This window comes from Pholcus phalangioides, unplaced genomic scaffold, assembly GCF_987345545.1.
Source record: "Pholcus phalangioides strain wild (caught in Gottingen) unplaced genomic scaffold, Ppha-v1.0 ptg000010l_1, whole genome shotgun sequence".
Classification (NCBI taxonomy): Eukaryota; Metazoa; Arthropoda; class Arachnida; order Araneae; family Pholcidae; genus Pholcus; species Pholcus phalangioides.
This window is the reverse complement of record NW_028301603.1, coordinates 4296051-4322857: the sequence shown is the minus strand read 5'-3', so window position 1 is coordinate 4322857 and position 26807 is coordinate 4296051. Positions and strand designations below refer to the sequence as shown.

At 39.7% G+C, this 26807-nt stretch overlaps 1 protein-coding gene and 1 long non-coding RNA gene across 2 annotated transcripts; one reads left to right on the top strand and one right to left on the bottom strand.

The window, feature by feature from the left end:
* Positions 1–1026: 1026 nt before the first annotated feature.
* On the bottom strand, positions 1027–4501 carry LOC149080774 (uncharacterized). The gene has a single exon (XM_089237465.1). The coding sequence runs from the start codon at positions 4499–4501 to the stop codon at positions 4109–4111; it is 393 nt and encodes a 130-aa protein (XP_089093591.1). The 3' UTR covers positions 1027–4108.
* Positions 4502–8115: 3614 nt separating this feature from the next.
* LOC149080773 (uncharacterized) lies at positions 8116–18226 on the top strand. The gene is made up of 3 exons (XR_016193346.1): positions 8116–8223; positions 12892–13144; positions 17983–18226. It is a non-coding gene; the product is annotated as an uncharacterized LOC149080773 (long non-coding RNA).
* Positions 18227–26807: the final 8581 nt, after the last annotated feature.

Below are 26807 nucleotides of genomic sequence, written 5' to 3'. Positions count from 1 at the left end.
GATCTACTTTTGAGTTGGATATCCATGTAATAACATTGATTTCAACTTTTCATTTATATCTTCTCAAGCATGAAAATTAAGTTCTCCGTATTGTCTTTTGATATTTATTTGCATAAATTCATATAGTTTAGGATGTTTTTAAAATTAGTTATGGGCCCCGTGAAAAGTGCATCGAAAAAATTCCACAGCTTTAATTAAGCATTTTTGAAAGCTGGAACAGACAGATGGATAACTTGAAGTTCAGGGGGGGGGGGGGATCGAAATACCTAGTGCCCCTTAAAAAAAGAAAAGTATATATTCATTTCTACGTTTCTGTGTAAATCTAGATTTGTTTATTTCATGAATCGCGCAGGTCGCCATATTGGTTAACTTGGACACGGTTTGTATGTCCCTCAAGGAAAACAGAGGGAGATATCACGTGATCCAAAAAAGCCTCATTGAAGAAAACTCGGGCAGCGCCGGGTATTATAGCTAGTATATATATAAAATTATAAATACATTGAGCACATGTTCTTTGCCCCCCCCCCCCCGGAAAAAGTTGAAATGACGGTCCTGCGCTCATCAACTATTTGTCGTAGAGGTAAGGTTCCAATTTAAAAAATGCTAAAAATGTGTCCAGAAACTACTGTGTTTCAGTTTTGAGTAATGAAAATGCAGTGCATCACAAAATAAAAAAAATGATTTTACATGGACACCCTGTCCTAAAAACCCAATTAGAAAGTTGTTGCAAATACAAAAATCTGCGAAAAGTTGGGAAAGAACACGTAAACTAAGAGACAAGCCTCTTTCCCTTATTTATGCTTATTATTCCCTTATTATTCATTCCCAACTTGGGAGGGGTGCGAAATCGTTGCGGTCGTTCCGGGCCGCAAAATTTCAGGGGGCCACAATTTTTTCAAAAGAAACCTTTTTCTTTTCTCGGCAGATACTATCGAAATTTTTCATTAAAATTTAACTTTTTTTCCCACTAAACTATAGCTATGTGAGCCGGTTTTGAGACATAACTATATTATTTGAAGCAGTAGATTAAACAATAAAACAATTATTTATTTACAAATATAAACGAAGGTAAAATAATACGCGATTCGGACGAGAGCAGGGACATGTACAAAGATGCGACCGGTGAATATAAACAACAAAAGCTCTCTGGCCAGACGGCCTTGACATTGGATTTTTGTGGTGTTGCCACAAAAGCGAAAATAATTTTTTTGCAAGTGCTGGGTAGACACTACATTACTCCCCCTCTAGTGAACAGGAGAGAACGATTTGTAACGAGAAGGTGGTTTGATGAGTCTTCCAGAACGAATCTGTCGTTGCGGTTCTGATTCATCAGTCTCTCCCGAAGTCTTTACTGTCGTGTTAAAATGAACCTTTTTCTTCGTATGAAGGGGTTGTGAAGTCTTCGGATGAGGTGCTTGATTTTCGTTAGGTTTTCCATTGACTTGAGATGAGTCGAAGTTCTCTGTGAAGCAGGGTTTCAACCGGTTTGTGGAGATGTTTTTTTCTTTACCGTTTACTGAGAGAGTATAATATTGCTCAGTCCTTGTGATGACTTTGTATGGACCTTCGTACGGAGCTTGAAAGGTTTTTCTCACAGCGTCCGTACGAATAAATACACTAGGACAGGTGTTTAACGCTGAAGAGACAAAAACATGCGGTGTTGAATGCCTTGACGGCGAAGCTGGTCTAAGGTCGTTGAAATGGTCACGAAGATGTTGAATGAAATCGAAAGATGGGAGATGAGGCAGATGTATCTAGAAAATCTCCTGGCAGTCGGATGTTCGTGCCGTAAACCATTTCAGCTGGGGTTGAGTTGAACTCTTCCCGGAATGGGGACCTTAATCCCAGGAGGACTGTAGGTAACACTCGAGTCCACTGCTTGTGGCTGTGACATCTGATTGCAGCTTTCAGGGTTCGATGCCATCTTTCGATGAAGCCGTTGCATTTTGGATTGTAAGTGGTGGTGCGCCGTCTTTGGAATCCGATTATGTGTGACAGTTCTGTAAAGACGTGGGACTCAAATTGGGAACCTTGGTCGGTAATAATGACACTAGGAACACCAAAACGAGCGATCCATCCGTAGTATATTGCTGCCGCCACTGTGTCGGCTCGGATATCTGGAACTGGTATTGCTTCAGGCCATCTCGTGAACCTGTCGATCAAGGTTACGCAATACTGATGTCCTTCTGAAGAGGGTAAGGGACCGATGATATCCAAATGTATTTCGCCAAAGCGCTTGGAAATTGGTAGATAATGTCCCACAGGTGCTCTGGTATGCTTGTGTATCTTGGACTTCTGACATGTCAGACAGGATTTTGCCCATGTTTTGCAATCTTTTTTGATTGAAGGCCAAATAAATTTTTTGGCAATAGTTGTAGCAGTAGCTTGGATGCCAGGATGTGAAAGTCCATGAACAGAGTTGAAAACAGTTTTTCGGAAGGACTCCGGAACATACGGTCTGCTTTGTCCAGTGGAAACATCACAGTAGATTTGTAAGTTGGAACCAAAAACTGGAAATTTTTGAAGTTTGAGACTTGTGTTTGAAGAAAGTATTTTGATCAGTTCATCGTCATGTTCCTGTGCTTTAGCCATTTTAGTGTAGTCAACAGTTTGAGGCATATGAATTTCGTCGAATCTGGACAAGGTATCAGCTACCTCATTGTCTTTACCCGAGATATGTTGTATGTCTGTTGTGAACTGAAATATGAAATCCAGATGGCGTATTTGACGAGGAGAAGCCTTTTCTGCTTTTTTCTGAGTAGCGAAAATGAGAGGACGGTGATCAGTGTAAAGTGTGAATTTTCTGCCTTCAAGGAAGTAACGGAAATGCTTTATTGTTGAATACGCAGCGAGAAGTTCTCGGTCGTACGTGCTGTAACGAGTCTGAGTTGGAGTCAATCGTTGAGAGAAGAAACTTAGCGGTTGCCAATCATTCTTGATTTTTTGTTGAACAACTCCTCCAACAGCCATATCGGATGCGTCGACCATTACAGCAAGTTCCGCATCAGGGGACGGATGAGCGAGAATGGTGACATCAATGAGCTGTTGCTTGGTTGACTCAAATGCTGCAATAGCTTCTTCAGACCACTCGATTGGAGATTTGTCGTTTTTCTTGCTGCCCTTGAGGTAGTCGTTAAGAATAGCTTGAGTTTTCGCAGCACTAGGAATAAATCGCCGGTAAAAATTGATTATTCCGAGATATTTTCATAGATCTTTTAGTGTCTCTGGTTTCTTGTATTCTTGGATGACATTGACTCGTTCGGATGTTGGACGGATACCTTCAGCAGTGATGTGATGACCAAGATAGGTGATTTCAGGTTGAGCGAACGAGCATTTTTCGAGATTGATTACAAGACCAGCATCTTTGAGTCTCTCGAAAACTTGTCGTAAATGGATGTGATGCTCGTCTACACTTTTTGAAGCAATTAAGAGGTCATCAATGTATACGAAACAGAAGTCTAAGCCTCTGAGCACACAATGGAGAAAACGTTGGAAGGTCTGGGCCGCATTTCGTAGGCTGAATGTCATTCTGGTGAATTCGAATAAGCCGAATGGTGTTGTGATGGCAGTTTTTTCAATGTCCTCTGGTGCAACTGGTATGTGATGATATGCACGAACCAAGTCGATAGTGGAGAAGATCGTGCAACCGTGCAAGTCTTGCAGATTTGGAATTGGGTATCGATACGGTTGAGTGATGGCGTTGAGACCTCTGTAATCACCACATGGTCTCCAACCACCAGTCTTCTTTGGCACCAGGTGTAAAGGACTGGCCCATGAGCTCTGGGAGGGTCTGCATATGCCTAGTTCCAGCATATAGTCGAATTCCTTTTTAGCAATTTGCAACTTGACTGGAGCCAAGCGACGTGTTTTGGCAACAACGGGCGGGCCTTTTGTAACAATGTGATGCTCGACACGATGGGGTACAGTTCTCAGAACGGGTGATTCATGAGTCAAACAGGAAAATTCAGCCAGTAGAATTCTGATGCGGTCGTCCCCTGATGTCATGAGAAACAGTTGTCAATGCACAAGAAGGACCAGTGACGACTCTGCCTGATGAGCTAAATGAAGTGACAGGATCGACGAGGCGTCGGCGTTTGATGTCTACGAGTTAGCCGAATTCTTTGAGAAAGTCCGCGCCGAGTATTGGCTTAGACACGTCTGCCACGATGAAAGTCCAGAGAAACCTTCGTCTTAAACCAAGATCGAGGTATAGACGTTCGGTGCCGAAAGTGAGAACTTTGGTAGAGTTTGCAGCATATGGACGATCATTAGGAGGAGACATGACGATGTCACTGACCACGTTGAGTAGTCGTTGGTCCATGGCGCCGACCACGATGTTGTACTTAGTTTCTTCACTGGTCACTCTTGCCGTTTTGAACTGAGCTTCCAAGTGCACGAACCACAACGCTGGCGTCTCACACCAGAAGGGTGGTGGCTTGATTGCCACGCTGTCTGTTTGCAGGCCTTGCGTGGTGGATCCATCAGTAGAATCGGTTGCCATATCGGGCGGGTTCAGCAAAACAGGGGTCACCAATATATAGCTATGTGAACTGTTTTTGAAACATAACTATATTATTCGAAGCAGTAGATTAAACAATAAAACAATTATTTATTTACAAATATAAACGAAGGTAAAATAATACGCGATTCGGACGAGAGCAGGGACATGTACAAAGATGCGACCGGTGAATATAAACAACAAAAGCTCTCTGGCCAGACGGCCTTGACATTGCATTTTTGTGGTGTTGCCACAAAAGCGAAAATAATTTTTTTGCAAGTGCTGGGTAGACACTACAAAACTATTATTGATTGTGAAAAGAGGTTTTCAGTTTAAAGCCCCAATAATATTATTTTTAGCGTTCTTAGGTATGGCAGTAACTTATTTCTAAAAGAAAAAAGAGTGTATGTTATGCAAGTGGTCGCATTCTGTATCTCTTAAAAAAAGTCTGTCCTTTCTTTCTGCCGTTAAGGAATAACAGGGCCATAATAACCAATAAAAAACATTCTTAAAGCATCAAACGAAAATGGAAACTAGAAAGATATCTAGCAAATTTTCCCCTTGAAACCTCCCCTAGTTACCATCTGGTCTTGCATGTACCAATAGTGCGCACAAGGTGAATGTTTGTAGTTTCATTCGGCGATGCTTCCACTACTGATGTTCCATAGTAGACTGTAGCATGGATATCTCTAGATGTTTCCCAACCGGTGTGCCCCATAAGATATTATGTAGATAAATAAAAAACAAGTGGCAGTCCACTTAAGGTCTTGAAAAATTTTTCACGTTGAATTGATTCACGGCGAATTTAGGAGGAAAAAAATGTTTCCTCGAAAACTAATGAATGTTGATGGAAAATTATTTTTGCTTCACATCAGAAATAGGCATCCACACAGGCGGAGAATTATAATTGAGCAATAATAACGTTTGGTAATTTTAAAACTACTTTGGCATGATTACTACGTTTTATACATTTTTGCAATTCTTTCCATTTCAATGAAATAATTACTCATTTCGAATTAATCTTTCCAGCTTTTACTGATGTTTCCTACTTTTCTGATTGACTGTCTCTAAAATAATAGCATCACTTATATTTATTACCAATAATATTTAGAAAATTGTAATAATACCAAAGCACATTCTAAACAAAATATTGCCGTGAAAACTTGGGTGGGGGGGACACTTAATTGAAGTTTAATATGTAAAAAATCAAGATTTTCACTCAAAAAATAATAAATTATTCTCTTAAAACACAAAACCTTAAAAATAAACAGTGCAAATAAACAAAATCTGTGATTTGTGGGCTTGATTACCGATTGAACATTTAGAATCGCCATGCTGAATTTTTGTAGAGGAAACGTGTCAGGGTCTTGTTACTATATCTCCACTGTTTTGATAAGAAACTGATGAAACATTTGATTTTCAGACGAAACTTCGTACTCTCGACTTCCAGGTTATGTTAAAATTTTGACTTTTCATCAATATATTGGATTAACAGGTCTGCTGACTTTTTAAAAGGTAAGCTCAACCCACCATTAGCGCGAATAACGTCAAACAACTCTAGACGAGTCACACACATGTCCATTTCAAAAATTTCTAACGTAAAAAGGGGCGGTTGGGGGCGGCTACGCATAATGCAAAACGTTCACCAACAACATGTAGAACATCCGAAAAAACATTTCACAATTGAACAAAGTTAAACTTTTTTTCACTCCATTCGAAGCTGAAGATGTCTGTCACGGCTTCATTAGCAGCTGAAGATACCTGCCTGCGTTCCATTCGCAGCTGAAGATCTCTGCCTAGTCTCTATGCGCCGCTGAAGATGCCTGTACCTCCACTTTATTCGGAGCTGAATATTTAACATTTCTGCCTCCACTCATTTAGCAGTGTAAGATGTCCGTCTCAGCTTCTTTCCCAGCTGAATGTTTCTACCTCTGCTCCATTCGAAGCAGCTGAAGATGTTTGCCTTTGCTCAGGAACGAATCCAGGGGTGGGGCGATAGGTAAGAACCTAATAATATTGGAAACTTTTCCTGTCCCGTAAAATACGGGACGATCCAACGAACTTACACAATTCGCTTCTCCCGACACATCGACCTGGATAGGTACCTGGAGGTACCCCATACAGCCGTGCAAGTCGCACGGCCAAAGAACCGTCCCTAGTTAGAACACCGATTATGGATTCTTTTCTGAATTGTTTCCAACTCTGCTTCAACATTACAAGAGGGTGCCAAAATGCTTGCTCGGCACAGCTGACCAAACCTCTAGTTGTGGTCCCGGGTCTACAATGGTCTTAAGGTGGCCTTGATGTACAAATGGGTAGGGGCAGAAAAGAGAAAGGAATCTCTGCCCGTGCAGGATCTATTTTTGGTGTCCCCGATGACGTTTCTAAGTTCAACAATTTTTTTTTTTTTACCTTCCAACTCGGATTTGGCACCCTTTTCTAGAGAGGTGCCTAAACAAATGCCCCAAAAAAAGAGCCCAGCTTAGCGACCCCTGCTGCAGGACGTGAGTGCGATAAAGGCATCGAGTCTTTTTGCTAGGCCAGTACGTCCTATAGATATTGTATCTAGGAAGTAATGAGTCCCGTATATACCGAGTGACGATTGACTCGTAACGTTGCGCCGTCCGCCAATAGCAGTTTTTTTTTCCTTGTAGCATTTGCAGCGAATACGCAATTGCAATAACAATTTTCAAGGAATTAAAATTAATTTAATACTCTAGAATACTTTAAGACATTCATTTTTAAAAATATTGTTGATTTTACTTTCAAAATCAGAAGCGCCTTATGTGGTGATGACGAGAAGCTGAGGTATATAAAAAAACTAAATTCTTCATTCAGCTTTGCTCCTTATAAACAAAGCTTATAAACTGACCTGAAAGATCAAACTTCCAGTTCAGTAATTTTTTCAAGACCCAAGGAGACATCCAAAACAAAGGGAAAAACACTTTCCACAAAAGCAGACGGCAGGTAAGATCGTAAAAAGTGAATTTTTTCAAACTCCACTTTATAGGAATGTGCTGTCATCTAGTATCAAATGTGAAAGTGACTCCTGTGGTGATGATGAAGTCAAAAGTAAAAAAACTATATTCTTTATTCCGCTCAGCTCCTTATAAACAAAGCTCGTGAACTGAACTGGAAATTTAAACTGAAAGTTCGGTTATTTTATTTGAGCATAAGGAGACGTCCAAAACGAATTACCTCTTAATGAGCAGACGACAGACAAGAAGTCGGTTCCCTACAAGCTAAGCTCACAACCAGAACTGGAAGTTCGAACCGCCAGTTCAGAAATTTTTTCAGGACACAAGGAAACGTCCAAAACAAGTATAGCACATAGTCACAGAAACACTACTTTTAATCATCAGTCCAACGCATGCGCAATGGAGATACCACTACTTGCTCGCATTTCTTCGCGCATGCGCTCTACTTGATTCATTACTTTTATTACCACGAGCATCACATGGGATTATTACTGTCTCTATCGACCCTGTTGATCGACTATTGGCTGTTGATGATGCAACAAAAATGAATAGGTTGCCGGCTGAAAAAACTAGCAGTGCATGGTTGGCGTCAAAATTTCATTCTGTTCATAAGCTGATCTTTTCGCCATTTCCTCCCTTTTTGCGCTTTGTAAAAGTATGCGGCACAAAATATTCTTCGCAATCATCTGACTGAAAGCAATGGACAAGAAATTCAACGTGAGCAGCATGTATTTTCATCGATCCAAGGTGAGTTGATTCGTTTGTTAAAATTATTTATTCGTTAATAAGAGTTGAAAATCCCGATTTAACAAATTGTGTAAAAACTGCCGTTTCCATTCCTTAATTCGAGGAAAATCGTTTTATCGGGGGTAACATCGATGCCGATATATGCACAGAAACTTCGTAAAAAAAATTCGTCAGATCCGGGAAATCATTACACGACTCAATAAATTTGCTAGCCAGGGGTGTGCTAAGTGTATCACGGGCACCAGAGGCGTACACAGTGTAGGAGGGACGGGGGAGCGGGTCGAGTGGCCCGGGAGCTGGGACCAGGAGGGGGGTTCCAAATTCACCCTCTAACTATTTCTACATTGGCGTGCTAAAATGCCTGCTTGCCCCGGTTGACAAAGTATCTAGTTGAGCCCTGGCCTTGCCCCTCCCCAAGCTGACCAAAAATTAATTTATCGAACACTCCTGACAGCCCTCCGGAACAGCTGTCGTATGGTCCGCCACTTGGCGATTATTTGGCGCCACACATGTCTGATGGCCCGACGAAGAGTCGCCAAGGCCGTCAGACACTACGGACGCCGAAAAAAAAGCGTGCAAAACATAATAGAAACCACCAAGCTTAAAAATATAAAAAGATATCAGTTAAAAAAAAATTACACCTGGCCCATTTTTTTAATAATAAAAAGATCGGGGCATAAGGAATTCCGGGCATAAATATTCCATGCATTAAAACTAAAACCCGGACCCTTTTTTTTAAATAAACGGATCCGGGCATGTTGAATAAATAAATATTTATGCATTAAAATTAAAACCCGGACCCTTTTCTTTAAGTAAACGGGTCCGGGCATGAAAAATTCTGTAGGTTCATTTTAAATAATAAACCGATAAAACAGAAGGCATGGCAATGGATGAATAACTAATAAATACAACGAAATAATAAAATGGTATGATACAACCTGAGCAGTAGATAATCCAAATAACTAGAGCTACAGAAGGGAGGAATAATAATGAGAGAGAGAGAGAGAGAGAGAGACGCGCTGGAAATGGAACAACGGCTGCTTAGAATTTTTGAAAAAACGCGGTGAACAAAAGAAAAATCCTGTTTGTTGAAGCTAGCGCCATCTAGTATCACCCAACGAAACCGGAAAAGTGTTAAAAAATACAGCAACCCAGAGAAGCATTATGACGGTCTTGGCGACTTATCGCGAGAAAAAAGTCGCCAAAGTCGTGGCGGACCATACTGCATCTGTTCCAATATAATATTGAAATTGACATGTTTTCTGAGCAGCGTCAAGGCATGAAACGACCCCCCCCCCCCCAAATACAGAATGTTTCGTTGGCGTATGAAAAGGGGAGAAGGGTTTCAAGCTTTGGCCGAGATTATAGCGTTATTTTTCAGTAAAAAACTTCACTCCCCCCCTCCTTCAGAAGAAAAAAATTTGACCCCTCCCCCCCCCCCATTCTTGAGAAAATCCTGAGAACGCCTATGTTGTATTTAGTATAATTTTGATACACAAAGCTACTCGATATATATATATAGTAGTTTTCGTAATACATACCATGCATGCAAAAAAGAATGGGATGATTGTGGTCCGGATTTGATAATATAATTCCTTTTGTATAATTCTTTCATTCTCTTTGAATGATTCAAAAAAGAGACCAAAAATTGTTTGGTGTTTATGCACTTACTAAAATAAAAGACATGTTTTGTGCATGCTTATTTGGCAAAAATGATTTAAACGCAATACGGTTGACATTTACAATCATATCAAGAAAAATAATAATCGGTACATATTATTTTCTATATAATAACATATTGATGATATAACAACATTCATATGGAATGTTATTATATCATCAATTAAGTTTTTAATCTTTATTTTAATCTATTCATTTTAAGAATGTTCAGATTACTGAAAAATGCGTATCGCTCGTGCAAAATGTGTTATTCGCTTAATCGTATCATTTTCCAAGCTGGTACGGATGTAATGAAATTCGCTTATATTGAATACATTCGCTGTTTTTTCTAGCTTCATTATAAGCGGGTACAACTGTGTGTATGTATGCGGGGGTTTCTTTTTGAATGTGTTTATAGAATCCTATGATAACACATGTAATTTATACGAAGCGTAAAAATTCAATTATATGTGACCAACTGAATGTGACATTACATTGAGATAAACCCTGAAAAGAAGTTATCGTTGATTCAATTAAAATTTTGACAAATATTCCATTTCTTTTGTTACCTTTTATTTTTTTTTGGTCTGTATATCATCAAAGAAAGTAAATTTCATCAAAAGAAAAAAAAATTCTGTAAGATACATCGCGTTGCTGAACATGCCACCTATCGAAACGAGGCTCAAATAGGCTTTTAAAATGTTTGCGTTTATTATGTATCTTACATTATTAATGGCATGTATTAAATACATCACAATAATTGCTTCCTTCCATATACACATAAAATCGATATATTTTATAATCAGTTAGTTTTTTTACGTGAAGTATAAATCATTTCGTGTTGTATAAATAGATTAAATAAAAACGAAGGTATTTTCCAATTCATTGCATATTTCAAATTTACTCATAAGGTATAATATCGATATTTGTGTAATTAAAATCATCGACTACTGTTATTTTCAACTTTCTAGAAAATTCAAGGTACACCATATATGTATATTTTTGTGCCTTATCACACATAATGTGTGTTGCTTTCATAAATTTCCTATACTGTTCAAAACTGTGCAGCCTTTTCTCTTGCGAAAAAGCTATTCGATTAAACTGAAAAGTATACATTGGAAAAGTGCATCACACTTCTCGGATAAAATGTGCTAAGACACTTTAGTGATACCACAAAATGATAAGTCGCATCCAACGTCAGCGAAAGAGGAACGAAAAAATTGCAAGGAAGTGCGATTATAAAGTATTATAACGCCGTGAAACTCTACGTAGACTCAGAACGGGCTTAAATATTTTTTTTAATAAAAATGAAAAGAAAAACTTTGTTGCGTAATCCCTGATACCCCGTTGTAGTGTTGTTGTCCATTTCGAGAATATAAACGCTTCTTTTCGCCAATAAATTAGTGAGAAATGTATAATATATATACAGTGAAACATCGATACAACGATAGTCTGCGGACTAAGAAAAAATATCGCTGTAGTGGGATTATCGCTATATCGAGAGGCAGCCGATTAACATTAGAGTATAGACATTTCCAAATAATACTTGAAAAATATCGTTGTATCAAGTGGCATTTTAGCGATGTTCCACAGCAATAGAAAAAATGAACTTCTAAATATGTCTATGACCACGACAGGGAGAAAAAAAATGGCCAATACTGTAACAAAAGAACAGATACTGAAGTTGAGTGTGTATTAGTAAAGAATAGGATCACTTAGGAATAGGTGTAGCCAACCTGTCACTTGGATGGACCCCACCAACCACGCCTTCTCTGTTGTCCTGCATGTTTGTTGGGGGGGATAGCACTACTTGAGATAAAGAAGCTTCGCCACTTTACAAGTATTTTTCCGTATAACCTCACACCGTTTTTCAAATAGAAATCGAAAAACCTTTCACCGCTCAACCGGTTAAGGCCTAGGGGCCTCCCAAGAAAATGTCAACCCTGGGGCACCAAGAAGGAGCGCTATGATCCCACACACACACTGGGGTAGTCCCGTGCGTTAAGACACTGTTACTGCTATCAAAATAACATTATTCCCAGTATTTTAACTGTCATTCCAGGCGAATCAGGGAAGACTCCGGTTTTTTGAATGTTGGAGTCTCCATTCCCGGCATGTGTTTTAAACCAAGGTTCAATGAGGATAACGTGATACATTCAAAAGACTGATATCAATTTATATTGAAAAAATGAGCTAATTGGAATAAAGTAATGGTTTTCCCACTATAGGAAACATTGAAGAATTTAATAGTGATAATGAAAATTGAACATTTACATATTAATCTACTTCAATTACCAACCTTTAATACGAAATGCAGATACTAAATTCTGTACATTGTTTGATGCTTTCCGATACTGAAGAAAGGTCACTTTTGAATTATACAGGTAATTTTTGTAATTCTGTTGAAAACAGATGTTATATCAGGAATTGGTCACTAAAATTTGCCAAGCATGGTGGAAAATATGAATATTCTCTGCATGCTGATCTCAGTTACTGTTTCCTGGCATGCTGGGAATGCAGCATTCGAATATTATAAAGCTGTTATTGCAATTGGCATATTTTTTGTTACTCTCCAGGAGACAAAAATATTTTTTGTTCACCTCAAAATCAAACTGTCAGTGACCGCAACTTTAAAATAACTGAAGAGTGAAGTTATGTCAGGCCTTAACCCTTTAAGTAGTTTTTTAAATTTTCCTGGTCTGCATTGCAACTGTAAAGCTGTTAAGAAATTGAGATGTTTTGGGATGACCGTAATAAAGCAGATCAAGTTTGGTGAGATATCTCGGGATTGTCACTGTGAAGGTTAACTGCGATTTTTGTGGGGGATAGGACCAAATGGGATTTTTCTGCTCCCGCCACTTTAGAATTTGATTTGATGATTTTACACCTGTTTTTTTCTTTTCACTAAAAATTTGCTGCCCCCTTTGAATTTGTTTTCCCCTTTTCCCTCCCCACCCGTTCTGGCTGTTCTGTGTTTTTGAAATGCATGATTTTTGTTTGTTTTTTTAGATTTTAATCTTTGGTAAGGCAGTCAAAATATTTCCATCAAAAGCATCAGAATGACATAAAAGAAAGAATGTGTAAGGAGCCCTTTGTGTCACAGATCAGCAGATGCACTGGCCAGAGATGTTGCGAAAGTCAGGGTAGCAGAAAGATGAATTCCTGCTGAAATAATATTACTTGAAAATTCCAGAATGTTTCAAGTGCAGCACTAGGAAAGTTACTTGGGACACACCAATAATTCTCCTATCAAAGCAGAGAGGTAAGAAATTGCAAGTGATTTGATTTGTCGTTTTTTCTCCCTTTAATGCATCTTTTGCAGTTGTTGAGCTTATACCTCTTTTTAATATTTTAGGTTGGCAGCAATTAGCCATTAACATGCTAATTAACACACCTAAATTTTTCTATATTCAATCCTTTTTTTTTTTTCTTCAGAAATGCTAGACATGAAAATTACCGAGACAAACAATCTAAAAATCAATGTTATTTTAGAAATAATAGAAGCGTGGCCTCCACTAGGGCCGGCTCAAGCTTAAATGCCATCCGGGTGCAAAGCCTCATGTGCCACACCTAAAGAAGACTCTTGCTGCAGGAGGCAAGAGTCAAATCATTATACTGTTCTTAATTCTGTACCTCGGAACCACATATGATAGTATGGCTCTGAGGTATAGAATTTTGCCAGATAACTCGATTCACATTTCAGCTCTTGTTGATGAGTCATCGTTGCTGACACTTTATAAATAGAAAATATAATGAGGTAACTTTTATTTAAAAAATTATTTTTAAGCCGTTTTTGTTGTACAGAGATCGGACTACTAAGAATCAGAATTTGAATTCATTTGACATTCAGGAAAATTACTCGATGACATCAAATAAGAATGTACTCTATCGCCCTTTGTGATAGAGTACATTCTTGTTCTGGTATCACTGTCCCTAAGCTCTATCTTAAAGTTTTCTCAACAAATATATCGCAAAGGTATGTCTTAAAAGCATGATATATCATTTGCAGAGGGGTCATGCAAGTATTACGTCAGCATTGAGGGGAGAGGGGTTTCGGATTTGCTTTTGATGACGGGAGGGGGGTTGAAGGTTGCTTATGTCATCAACCGCCCCCTTTTTGAAGATATGAAATATTCTAAGCTGCTGACGGGGGCAGGGGGGGTCAGTGTTTTGCTGACAAGTGGGGGGGGGGTGTCAAAATTGCTGAAAATCTGTTTACGTAATACTTGAATGGCCCCAGAGCTGTATTTACAGAGGGGCTTAGCAGGCCCAGGACAGCAAATTCAAGAAATAAATAGTCACAGGAAAATTAGTATAATGGGAGGAGGACTCCAAAATTGACAAAAATGTACATCCGCCTCTGCCCAGGGAGAGAGTCAGTGAGTGACTAAAAATAGTGGCCTTGAGTTTGCAAGCATGTACAGGACCAAAGTAAACTCCATAGAGTTTTCAAGCATGTGAGTGATCAGGCAAAAAGTGAAATAGAGAAATCTAGGCACCAGGTGAAGAGTAAAAGAGGGATGAAAAAAGTAAGAAACGGGTATGTTTACTGGCTGAGAAATACTGGCTGATACTGGGCTATAGCCCTGCAAATTTGAGAAATAAATGGTCAAGAAAATTTGACAAAGATGAGTGGAAGATGGCAAAATTTTTGTAGCCCACAGTCAGCTAAACTGTAAATTTGCCTCTGGTTATGTGAATTTTTAATATTCGAGGTTTTAAAATTTTTTGATGTCTAACTAAAGCCTAGGCTGCCGTCCCTTACAATCTGCTGCTCAGGTGCACCGCACACCTTGTAGCCTTGCTTAAGCTACATGTGCCCCCCCCCCCCCCACATTTGGCAGCAGTGCCCCTGACTGGCAGAGATGCCATTGACGCGTTATAACGTGTCAAATACTCGGAATTTCGGAAAAGGAAGAGTAAAAATTTTGTTCACACGTCCTCTGGGATGCGTTCATTCTTAGTTCTTAGAAGAAAAAAGTAGAGAGGAAGAAGCTTCCAACTTTTTTTTACCGTGTATCGTGATCCCTCGACCTTGAAAAACTGGTTTTACTACTTTGTACACTACTGTATTGATATACCTGTGGGTTGTTGAAGATGAGGGATATTTTTGGTTGCTTCTCTGAATGAGGGGCCGTGTACAGAAGTTTCAAATTTCGGATTTTTATTACCTTGCAAATTTTTTCCCTTCCTGCTATATACGGGAAATTACGGTACTTTTGCGGTGATCGGCCGGCATTCAAATACCGTGTTTATACGGCGTAAATTCGTCTTGTTCCTACAATATTGCGAATGCGCTGTTTTTTTTATTTTTTATCATAAAGGATTGGAACACCCTTTCAAATTGTAAAACCTTCCCGATACCGTGGAAAGAAACCGAATCTGTAAAAACTCGACCTTGAATATCTAGTTTTGTCATCTAGCTGCTATGCGGTAGTCACCATTTCGCATCGCAAAAATCATGGGTGTGTAAGCAGAATCGGAGGGGGCACGAGGATCTAATTCTTCACAGATAGTATAAAATAAATTATTTTATTCCAATATTTTAATTCTCTACAAAAATATTTTTAATTTTTGATCTCTGGGAGGGGGGGGGGGGAAGAAAGACGCCCCTTATAACTTCCCCCCAAATTTCACTTTTCGTGAAAATCTGTGTTTGGAACTTGCGATTGCGCAATGTTAATTCCTTTGAAAAAGCTTCTGGTTGCCATGGCGATCACACAGACCTACAACACAAATATGCATACATTGAACTTCAAATGCACGCATTACCAGATTGGAGAATAGATACAGGGCCACAACTGGGAGGGGCAGGCGGGCCTAGTGTCCTGGGTTCTGGACTAGAGCGGCGCACCAAATTCACACTTTATAACTGCTTGTTCTATATTATATGGGTGTGCCAAAATGTGTACTTGCCCCGTTTGAGAAAGTATCTAGTTGCGGCGCTAGATAGATAACACCACCTACTGAACACAAAACATTCCAAATGCTGGGCACGCACACATAAGCACACTTAAGTTTCTTCAACACAAATCTGACATAGCACCCACATTCAGGTGTTAAAATATGTGGCAGTTAAATGGTGACAGATCAGAGTTGTGGACCATCAGGGAAGGAAAATAAAATCATTTTAGCAGGATAACCAAAGTATGAATAGGGAACGAGAAGATAAGTGTCTAGAGAGGAGAGAGAGAGAATCTGATTTGCTTTAAATTTGATCAGAAGATATTGAAAATGCTAAGCTATTTTTAAAAAAATGTAAAATCAATCAGAAGGGAATTCATACGTTGATTATTAGTAAATACATAAATGTGTGCATTCAACTGTTAATTAAAGTGAATCCTGCTTATAACGATTTTCAAAAACCGTCATAAAAAAACGTAATAAATAGGAAAACACTTTAAACAGGAAATCGCAATGAGAATTACTTATTGTTAGGACCATGAAAATAAGTTGTATCAAGTGGAAAAACATTCTAAATGGGAGAAACGTTATAAGTGGGATCAACTATATATTTGTTTTAGATTTATTACATGTGCGGAATTCCATACGTTAATCATTACACTTCACTTCTGAACTTCCATTCGGCATCAACTAAATAAAATCATTCTCTTGACAAGATTGTTTCTTCCGCTATAGATGGATTCATTTATTATGATGTGTTTCCAACTTGCATGATGTTGCTTAGTAATTTACATTTTCATTGTTTCACATATTTAATGAGTTTTGGTAAAAAAAATAGACAAACAATAGACCTTTTCCACTTTTTGTATTAAAATGTAAAGTCCAACGGTAGTTATGTTGGAACAACATATCTATTATTTTGAATCAGCAATTAGTACGTAGAATTCAAGGCTTTATACAAAAAATAGTTTGTTTTTTAATCAGGGGAACTCTTTAAGTGCTAAGTTTAAATCCCTATATTTCTCTACAATTTTTTTCCATGTACAAAATCGAGAAAAAGTGCAGAAAGAAAGCTGTTCTATATCTAGGGATTAAGTTTAAGTCTATATTTTATCCCAAAGATCTTCTATGCTTATTTTAATCAAGAACTTCACATTTCAATACCATATATACTAGGTTACTTTCACTTCAATATAAGTTATGAAAAGGAAAAACAGAATTTAAATCAAGCTGATTCAATTCGCTTTCCCCCATAGCTCAAGGCTTGATAAATCCTAGTCGACATGGCAACTGTAAAATTGGTATTTCCGTCTGAAATTCATGTGATTTCTAAAAGGGAGTTTTAATTTTAAGCGGGAGGATTTAAATTTAGTTTTTCTAAGGGTGACTCAAAATTTTCTGATTTCATTGCAGTGTGTCTTGCAACATGAGAAGAAGTCATTATGTCTCTGAAAAGTTGAAAAACATTATTTAGGACTGTTTCGAGGAAAAATCATGCTTGGGGTTTTTTTTTTCCCTTTAAGCTAAAAAAATTTTTTAATTCAGTCATCAGGTGTTTAATTCATGTACCGTGTGTTCCATAGCTCCCTTGAGAAAGTTTTTCAAACAAAAACTGAATCTGGACAATTAACAGGGAACTGAAGTTTCTTTTTGATCATACATTTGTTTGCCTCCATTGGTGGAAGTTAATTGCAAAAGCAGCTGCACACGTACAGGGATTATAACGGCTAATAATAATCAGATAGCCTATCAATTTCATGTGCAAGCAAAAATCATCATCCAGAGTACAGAAATGTTTGTCGGGGAGGGGAGTATTACACTTTCTAATCTCCTACATAGTTTTGCAGACAATGATAATTTGGGAAGTGGAAAAAGATATGGTTAAACCAATACCAAATGATAACATTATACATGATTCCAATAAACCGCGTCTACTGTATTGTGTAAGTAGAATTTTGGCTATTTAGCATTTTTTTTTGTTCCATGCATTGCTAAAGGGAAAATGAGATTGTTTCACCTGTTCTGCCATCTTTTTAGAAATAGCCCATCTCTTTTGAAACACTGTCTGTTTGCTCACCCTTGCTTGAGTTAAAACCCTATTCCCAGCATTAGTTCACTAGGGCAATTTGCCTGTTGTGGCCGTAGAGTTTGTATTTGTGTTATTAATTGTTACAATTGTTTTCATTCTCTTTCCAGATAAAATGAAAGCGGGAGTCTCTCTCCACAAAACACTAGATGATATCAGAGATTCGTTAGTTTCAGTTCTGGAGAGGAAACAATCACCAAAAAAGACGACATCAACAGGTGTTTGACACTTATGCTGAGAAAGCGAAAATGATCAAAAGTCCTTTGTATGTGCATAGTGGCTGCAGTCGTATACATTGTAAATGAAAGTTAGCTGATATATATATTTTTTCATCAATAAATACTTCAGTTTTAATTTATTTTGTGATTTATTTACAAAAATGATGTGAAATTTCCATTGAACTTTCAAGACTTGCTAGGATTTAGAGTGTGGGCGGGGGGGGGGGGGGAGCGGGTGCTTCTATAAGAGTGTTAAGAGCTTTAAAATTTTTCTACACATATATCTGATGCCTATTTTTCATTACTGTTTTAATTTGTTTATATTCACCAGTTCTTGAATTTTGATGATATTCAAGAAGTGGAAAGATATTTAAAATGACATTGAATTTTAGAAATACAAAGGAATTCGTGTATCGCTTTCTGACAGGAATAGTAGCCTATTAAAAAAAAAATGCTATTATCCTTTTAGACCTGACTTATAACACACCTACAGTCAGGGCTAAACTCACTAGATTAAAAATATCTACAGCAAGAAAAATTTACCAAATTTTGTGCTTTCTGGGTTTTCAAAATGTCTAAGGGGGGTCTATCCAAGTTATCTGATGGACCAAGGTAGTAGTTCTGTTCTTGACGAAATGCCAATGGATAAAGATATTTCTTACGTTGTGTGCTTATAGCAGGGTGTTCCGTGAACACACAGTACCCATGAAACGAAGGCCACGAACTCTCCCAAATAATAATTAGTACATAGACGTATAAAAAAAATGAGGCGATTGTTTTCCCATCTCCAAGCCATCATTCCTCTAATAATTACAGTGATTAAAGCACAAAAATTAGGTGAAACGTGAAAGCAGAGAGAAGATTTTGAACAGCTCACAATTTATTTGCGTAATATTTCCTATACTTTAAGTGTAAAACCCCAAAGCATAATATAAAGGGTATTTTCTTTCTATATTTTTTTTAATTGTTTTTGACCAAAATATTAAATTTTTTTATAACTTTTGGGGAGAAGGCATGGGTCTTCTGAGCACCTCCTTGTGTAGGCTTCTGCTTGTGGGGCTTGAATCCCAGAACTGTTGTTATATATGTCAGCGGTTCTGCACTTTTTTTTCAATGTTGCACATTAGTAAGCATACACAGTAATGATAAAAAAAAACCCTTCGAATTAAAAATATGAACATACAAAATAAATAAAAAATTATAAAAATTCAGAATTGATAAAAGAGGAGATACGTGATTAAAAGCTAATGTGAGCGTTAATTCCAATAACCCAATTGTTGAAATTTTAGAACGAATGGAAAAAAATAAGTAGTTAAAAATTTATGAGACTGACTGCAAATTGTGCAGTTGTGAAAATTGCAAATTTTCGAGAAAAAAATTTGCGAATCAATAAAAGCCTCTTCAATTGTCCATCAATGCCGTGGTGAGGTTGGTTCCATCCCGCCTCGAAATGTAAGAAAAGGCCAATATATATATAATAACATGGTACAATCGTCTGTTCTACTTTTTGTCACCCCCCTCCCTCCGAAATTAATTTCTGGCTACGGCCGTAGGCAGAGTCGCAACTAAATGCTTGGGTGCCCCTTTATCAATACCTTCTAGAGCAGAAGGCAGCAGCTTCTGCTCTAGACGGTACTGTTCGCCCCTGGGGTCCATTGATCTAGTGGCTCTTTTATTGTTAAAACACCACTGATAAGAATAATGACGAAAATGTTTTCACTTCCACGCTTACACGGACCAACTGGAATTTTTCCATGGACCCCCCTCGCTTCAATTACCCTTATGCAATGGTGCTCAACCTTTGGGGGAAGAGTGGGCCACTTTATTTGAAAATGTGTCGCGAGCCACTTAAATCATGTCGAAATATGCCTCGGAAGCCACTTGAGTGATCTAGAGCTAGGCCACGGGTAACTTCAGTGATGTGAAACTGCATCGCAGGCCGTTCAAGTGCTCTGAAACTATGCCACACGTCCCTTAATTACTCTGGAACTGTGCCGCACATCACTTAATTGATCTGTAAATACGTCGTGGGTTATTTGAGTGGTTCATAAATGTGTCGCGGGCCACTTGAGTGCTGTGGAATTGTATCACTTAAGTGATATAAAATGTGCCGCGGATAATTAAATGATCTGGAAATATGTCGGGTCCACTCAAAAGTGTTCTAGAACTATGTCGTAGGTTGCTCAAGTGAACTGTGTATATGTCGCTGGTCCCATGAGTGATATTAAACTGTGCCAAGAGTCATTCAAGTGCTCTGTAAATGTCCCACGAGTCACTTAAGTGCTGTGCCACCGACCGTTTAAGTGTACGAGAAACTGTACGGCGGGTTACTCAAGTGATCTGTAAATTTTTACAAAATTAAGTTTGAGGTCGCGGGTCACATCAGATCACACTGAGTGCCAAATTGGCCCGCGGGCCATGGGTTGAGCATGCGTAATGTAACAACAGCAGAGTGGTATTGGATGCACCCAATATCTCTCAGAGACAAAAATCCACTAAATGACTTTTACTAGAAATGACGTGATAACGGGAAATTTAAAATTTTCTCAGAGTTCTATGTAATTTTGTTCCGTAAAATACAGAGAACATGGTCATGAGGTTTCCCGACAGAGTTCTGTCTTAAAAGATAGCAACACAAAGTCATCTTGGCGACTTGTTTCAATGATGAAAAAGTATGATTTCTTGCCAAATATGACAAACTGATAAGTCAGTTCCCCAACAGCCAATCGTGTCACTGTGCCTTTTGGCATTAACGGCTCGTCCTATTTCGTTCTCACGTGTTTTTTTTTTTCAATCTTCAATCGTTGCAATCTTTATGCATATTTATTATTATTTGCACTTATTTAGCTATATTTTGTATTAGCTTATTTTGTATTTATTTTATTTAGCTATATATACTTACGCTAAATACCGTAATTATTATTTGCGTTTATTCACTGTCATTAAATTTTTGATTTCAAATAATCTGATAATATGCCTTAATGATACGTTTTACATGATAGTACATTAAATGCACTGAAAAAAAAAAAAAATTGAGGGGTGTAATGTGATAGGCCTCCTCGTGGTGCACCCTGGGTAATGCTAAATCTATCACACGCCATTGTCATCGCTTATTTGTGCTCATATCCTTCACTTTCAATAGCCCAGATTACATGTTTTTTTTCTACACATCTTGCAGTACTTGTCTTGCGTCTTGTTTTGTCCTGTACATGTTTGTGTCTTGTGTCCAACCCCTCATTGTGGACCCCGCTTAGGCGGGGAGGGGTCCTCCCAGACGGGGCGTTGCATCTAGCGTATGCTCTGTCTGGGACGCTGTCTACCTGCGTGTTTGCCGTGCGTGGAGACCCGTAAGGCTGGAGATGGGGATCCTGGTTAGCCTGATGCGCTAGCTTTGGCCTCGGATTCAGCCGAAACGGGAGGCTTGGATTAGCCCCGTCCAGGTCAATCGGCTGTGGTCGCCTCGGTGGCTGAAGGGGTTACACTACTGAGCAGGTAGAGGGGCCGGACGTCGTTGAGGTTTGTTGGTGCTGCTTCACGACGATCTTGGATCTTGAACGCGTCTGCTCTCCTGCTTTGGTGGTGTATAGCTCCCACCTAACCTGACGTTGCTACTAACCTTCACTGGTTACGTGTGCGCGTCCCCTCGTAGGGCTCCATGGTGGGTGGGAGTGGAGCAATACCCATTCAAATATGGGAAAAAATCAAAACGCACCAAAACGTCAAAGAACTGCTTCAAACCAAACACATCTCAATGTAACTGCTTCAAATTCATCAACTGTCTCATTTTTCTTTCTGCACTCTTCAGATGCCGAAAAACCGCTGGCCAAAGTATCACCATTTGTAATAGATAAAGCTCTCTATGGCACAGTTGGTACCTTAAAATCAGTGAAGGCCCTTCGTTCAGGAGACCTTCTCATCGAAACTAACACATCCAAACAGGCCGAACTCATTCAAAACCCACCTGCGCAAAATGCGGTGAGAAGGACCACATTTCGGACAACTGCACTAATTCACCATTCAAGTGCGTCAATTGCGGTGGCGACCACCCCGCATTTGACAGAAAGTGTCCGAAATGGAATGAAGAAAAAGAGATCCAGAAGATCAAGGTCCTTAATAACATCTCATATATTGAAGCACGCCGTCGTATAATCCCTAACCAAACTCCAATAGCTAGTAGATCATACTCTAATATGGTAACAAATCCATCAACAGCTAATACGACTAACAATATCACCAAAGCATCTGTAACAACTCAGACTGAACCAATAGCTGATACATCAACTCAAACATCATCATCTAACCAACCGTGTAATAGTTGTGGCTGCTGTTGCTCTGCTGGATTACGGAGGGAGTCCACTGCCTCCGAAGAAGAGGCAGGAAAAGCAACAGTGTGCACATTCAAAAAACCTACTGGTACTAAACCCAAGATTAATTCTGGAAATAAATCTAAAAATACCGGATATTCAAGAAAAGCAATACAGAGAGCAATAAAATGTCCCACCCTCAAGAATGTGGCACTAATTGATGACAAGTCAATTGGTGACATGGATCTTGATAATCCATCAGAATCTGGTGGTACTCGCCGGAAACTAGACCGGAATAAATTGAAAGACCTCGAACTGTCTACTTCTACCTAATTTATGGCCAACATAATCCAATGGAACATTCGTGGTCTTAGATCCAATTATGAAGATCTCAAGGATTTGATCAATCGCTATCATCCTGTTTGCGTGGCACTCCAGGAAACTTTTACGAAACCCTCAGAGACATGGAACATCAGGCGACATTTCCTGTTCCGTATCGATTACGATGACGGGAGTAGAGCTTGCCGCGGTGTTGCTCTGCTGGTTCCACATCACGTGTCGTCGCGCGTTCTAGCGCTGCGCACGAACCTGCAAGCCATCGCGGTGGAAATTTCTACTGGCCTAAGAATTACCATCTGTTCCATTTATTTGCCACCAAATGACACCATCTTACAGAGAGATCTAGAAGATCTGATTGATCAATTACCTCCACCATTTTTTCTTCTTGGAGACTTCAATGCTCATAACATGATATGGGGTTCTAACAGCAACACCCCTCGTGGGAAAATGGTTGAACGTCTGTTAGACGACATGAACCTCGTCATCATGAATGATGGCAGTTTCACTCATTTCCATGCCCCAAACAATAGTTTCACTGCAATAGATTTATCGTTATGCTCACCTTCACTCTTGCCCAACTGGTCCTGGTCGGTTGATCCGGACCTCCACGGGAGCAATCATTTCCCTCTAGTAGTTAAGTGCCTTGATCGAAGCCATAGCATACCTGAGGGTTCTCCTCGGTGGAAGCTTGTGGCCGCCCGATGGGCAGACTTCACGGTCAAGGCAGAAATCACGGAGGATATGGTTTCGCAACCCGACGTCGACCACTGTGTCGACCTTGTGACCAGTTGTATCATCTCTGCAGCAAATGAAACAATACCCAAAGTCTCCTCGAAACTTCCTAAATTTCCTAAACCTTGGTGGAACCACGAATGTAATCTTACTATTAAAGCACAAAAGAAAGCATGGAGTAGGTTCCGGCGGTATCCTACCCATGACAACAAGTTGGCATTTTTAAAAGCAAAGGCGATAGCGAGAAGAACCAGGCTCAACGCGAGTCCTGGCACAAGTTTACCACGGGAATCAATTCATCTACTTCATCTAAAGTCATTTGGGACCGGATCCTAAAAATCAATGGTCATTATCAGTCTCATCCACTCACCATTTTAAATACCAATGGCACTATCATCAGCGATGTGAGGGATATTGCGGATACCATCGCCGCCCATTTCGCCGCTGTCTCCAGTGATGCGAACTATCCCCCATCGTTTCATCCCATTAAATCATCGGCCGAACGTACATCGTACACCTTCCGGCCTTTTACACCGGAGGGATACAATTCATTGTTCACCCTTCATGAACTGACGACGGCCTTGCAGCGAAGTCCTGACTCAGCTGTAGAGCCCGATTTCATTCATTATTCCATGATTCGGCATCTCTCACCAGAATCACTGTCATATCTACTCATATTATTTAATCGGATCTGGGTCAGGCATTCATTTCCTGACATCTGGCGAGCAGCCATAGTTCTTGCATTCCCGAAGCCTGGCAAAAATCCTCAGCAACCTAACAGTTACAGACCTATTGCTTTGACCAGTTGTCTATGTAAGCTTATGGAACGTATGGTCAACTATCGCCTTATGCACTACCTTGAGGTTAACAATATTTTATCGAAACATCAAAGCGGCTTTAGACGGTTCAGGTCCACAACATGCAATCTGTTACGCCTTGAGACATCAATAAGACAAGCATTTGTGAAGAGGGAGCATACGCTAGCCATATTTTGCGACATAGAAAAGGCCTACGACCGTACTTGGAGGCACGGAATTCTTTCTGACCTCTATAATAGCGGCTTGCGGGGCAACTTGCCCATTTTCATTAAGAACTTTCTTGCTCGCCGCATCTTTCAGGTACGGATCGAAAGCACGTTATCAGCTCCCCAAATCCAAGAACAAGGTGTACCTCAAGGTAGTATTTTAAGTGTAACACTTTTTATTTTAAGACTCAACGGGGTGTTGAACCAACTCCCGTTGTCTGTCACTGGCGCACTCTACGTGGATGATCTGTTGATATCTTACCAATCAGTGAATACGAGGTCAGCCGAGAGACAATTACAAACCGCTCTCAACAAGATTAGCAAGTGGGCTCATAATAACGGCTTTTCATTCTCCGCTGACAAGACTGTTGCTATGCACTTTTGTCGGCGTCGAGACCTACACGATGACCCACAGTTGTTTCTAAATAACAATCTAATACCTATTGTAGAAAATACTAAATTCCTCGGCATCACATTTGACAATAAACTCACTTTCAAACCTCAAATTGCGCAATTAAGAGCTCGTTGCATGAAGACGATGAACCTCTTGAAGGTCATCTCTTCTACATCGTGGGGAGCTGACCGCTCCTCCACTTATATAAAGCTTTAATAAGATCGAAGCTCGACTACGGCTCCATTGTATACGGGTCGGCACCTCGGAGCTATCTGAGTGTGCTCGACCCAGTCCACCATCTCGCCCTACGGATTTGTTCTGGAGCTTTCCGGACGTCTCCAATGGAGAGCCTGTACGTCGAATGCAACGAGCCATCACTGACATCAAGACGCCAGCAACTTTCCTTGAAATATTTTATCAAGATGAAGTCTTTTCCAGATCATCCACTTCATCGTGTCATTTTTAATCCCTCATTTCATAGACTATTTGCTGCTCGGCCTTCATGTGTTCTATCTTACGGTCTTCGTATGAGGGCACTTGTAGAAGAAATACAAATAGACATCAGTCGTGTGGCCCCAGTTGCTTGGCAACTGGCACCATGGGAGCAGTCTCTGCCAGATGTCTCTCTTTCATTATCATTATACCCTAGAGCCACCACAGCAGATGTCATATATCGACAGATATTCTTTAGGCACAGGGGTAGGTACAACAGGTACTTCCCCATATATACCGACGGCTCCAAAAGCCCTACATCGGTTGTGCCTACATCCTCTGTGAGGAGACATCTTTCAAACTTCCAGACACATTCTCTATTTATTCGGCAGAACTGTGCGCAATCCTTCAGGCTCTACGTCATATACGACGCAAACGCCACCGACGATGCATCATCTATAGCGACTCTCTCAGCGCATTACAAGCACTGTGTTCCTTCACTTTTCACACTCATCCTTTCATTCATGCCATTTTTCATGAACTACATTACCTCACTCATCATGGTACCACAGTAAAATTTTAACAGGTCATGTAGGAATACCGGGCAACGAAAAAGCAGACACCGCAGCTCGAACAACAACCAACATTGATAATAGCCTTTTGGTACCTGCCAGTGACCACTTCTCAATCCTCCGGGAAATGATGCATCGCCGCTGGCAGGAGCACTGGAACAATCAAATAAATAATAAACTTCATGCCATCAAGCCTACACTTGGCCTTTGGCGTTCGAGCTGCAGAACTAACCGAAAGGAGGAAGTTCTGCTTGCCCGGTTACGCATAGGACACAGTCGCATCACACAATCATATCTTTTACTACGAGAGAGTCAACCGCAGTGCCCTCATTGTCAAAGTCCATTTACCATTGCCCATGCTTTCACTTGTTCGCACCATCGTCATCATTTCACGACCGTTTTTGGTCGGAGTCATCTTTCACTTCGTGACATTTTATCTGACCATTGTGATGCATCTCGCATTTTTAAATTCATCAGGGCCATTGGTTTGTACGACAAATTATAGTTTTTACAATTTGTGTCATTGTTTTGTGTTTCATGTTGCTTTTTTATCATGGACAGTTTTAGTTTTTGACATGACAAAAGGGCATTTTTCTTATTTTTATATTTGTCTTGGCGCAGTTTGACCAAATTGGTCCTTGCGCCAATAAACCCAAAATCCAATCCAATCCAATCCAAAAAAATTTGAAAATTAAAATTAAATTTCATTATAAAATATAATAAATTTTATCAGATTTTTTCTGGTTACAACATGGTGCAGAGAGAAGCCATATCACACACTGGCAACTCTGTAAAATTCATGCTGTAATCATATCTGTAGTGCGCGTGCGCAAAAAATGGATCAAAACTCATGGAGGAAAGAATAACAGGAGGTGACGCGACCAGCGCGTCCGTTGAGAAAGCATGGGGAATCTGGGTTG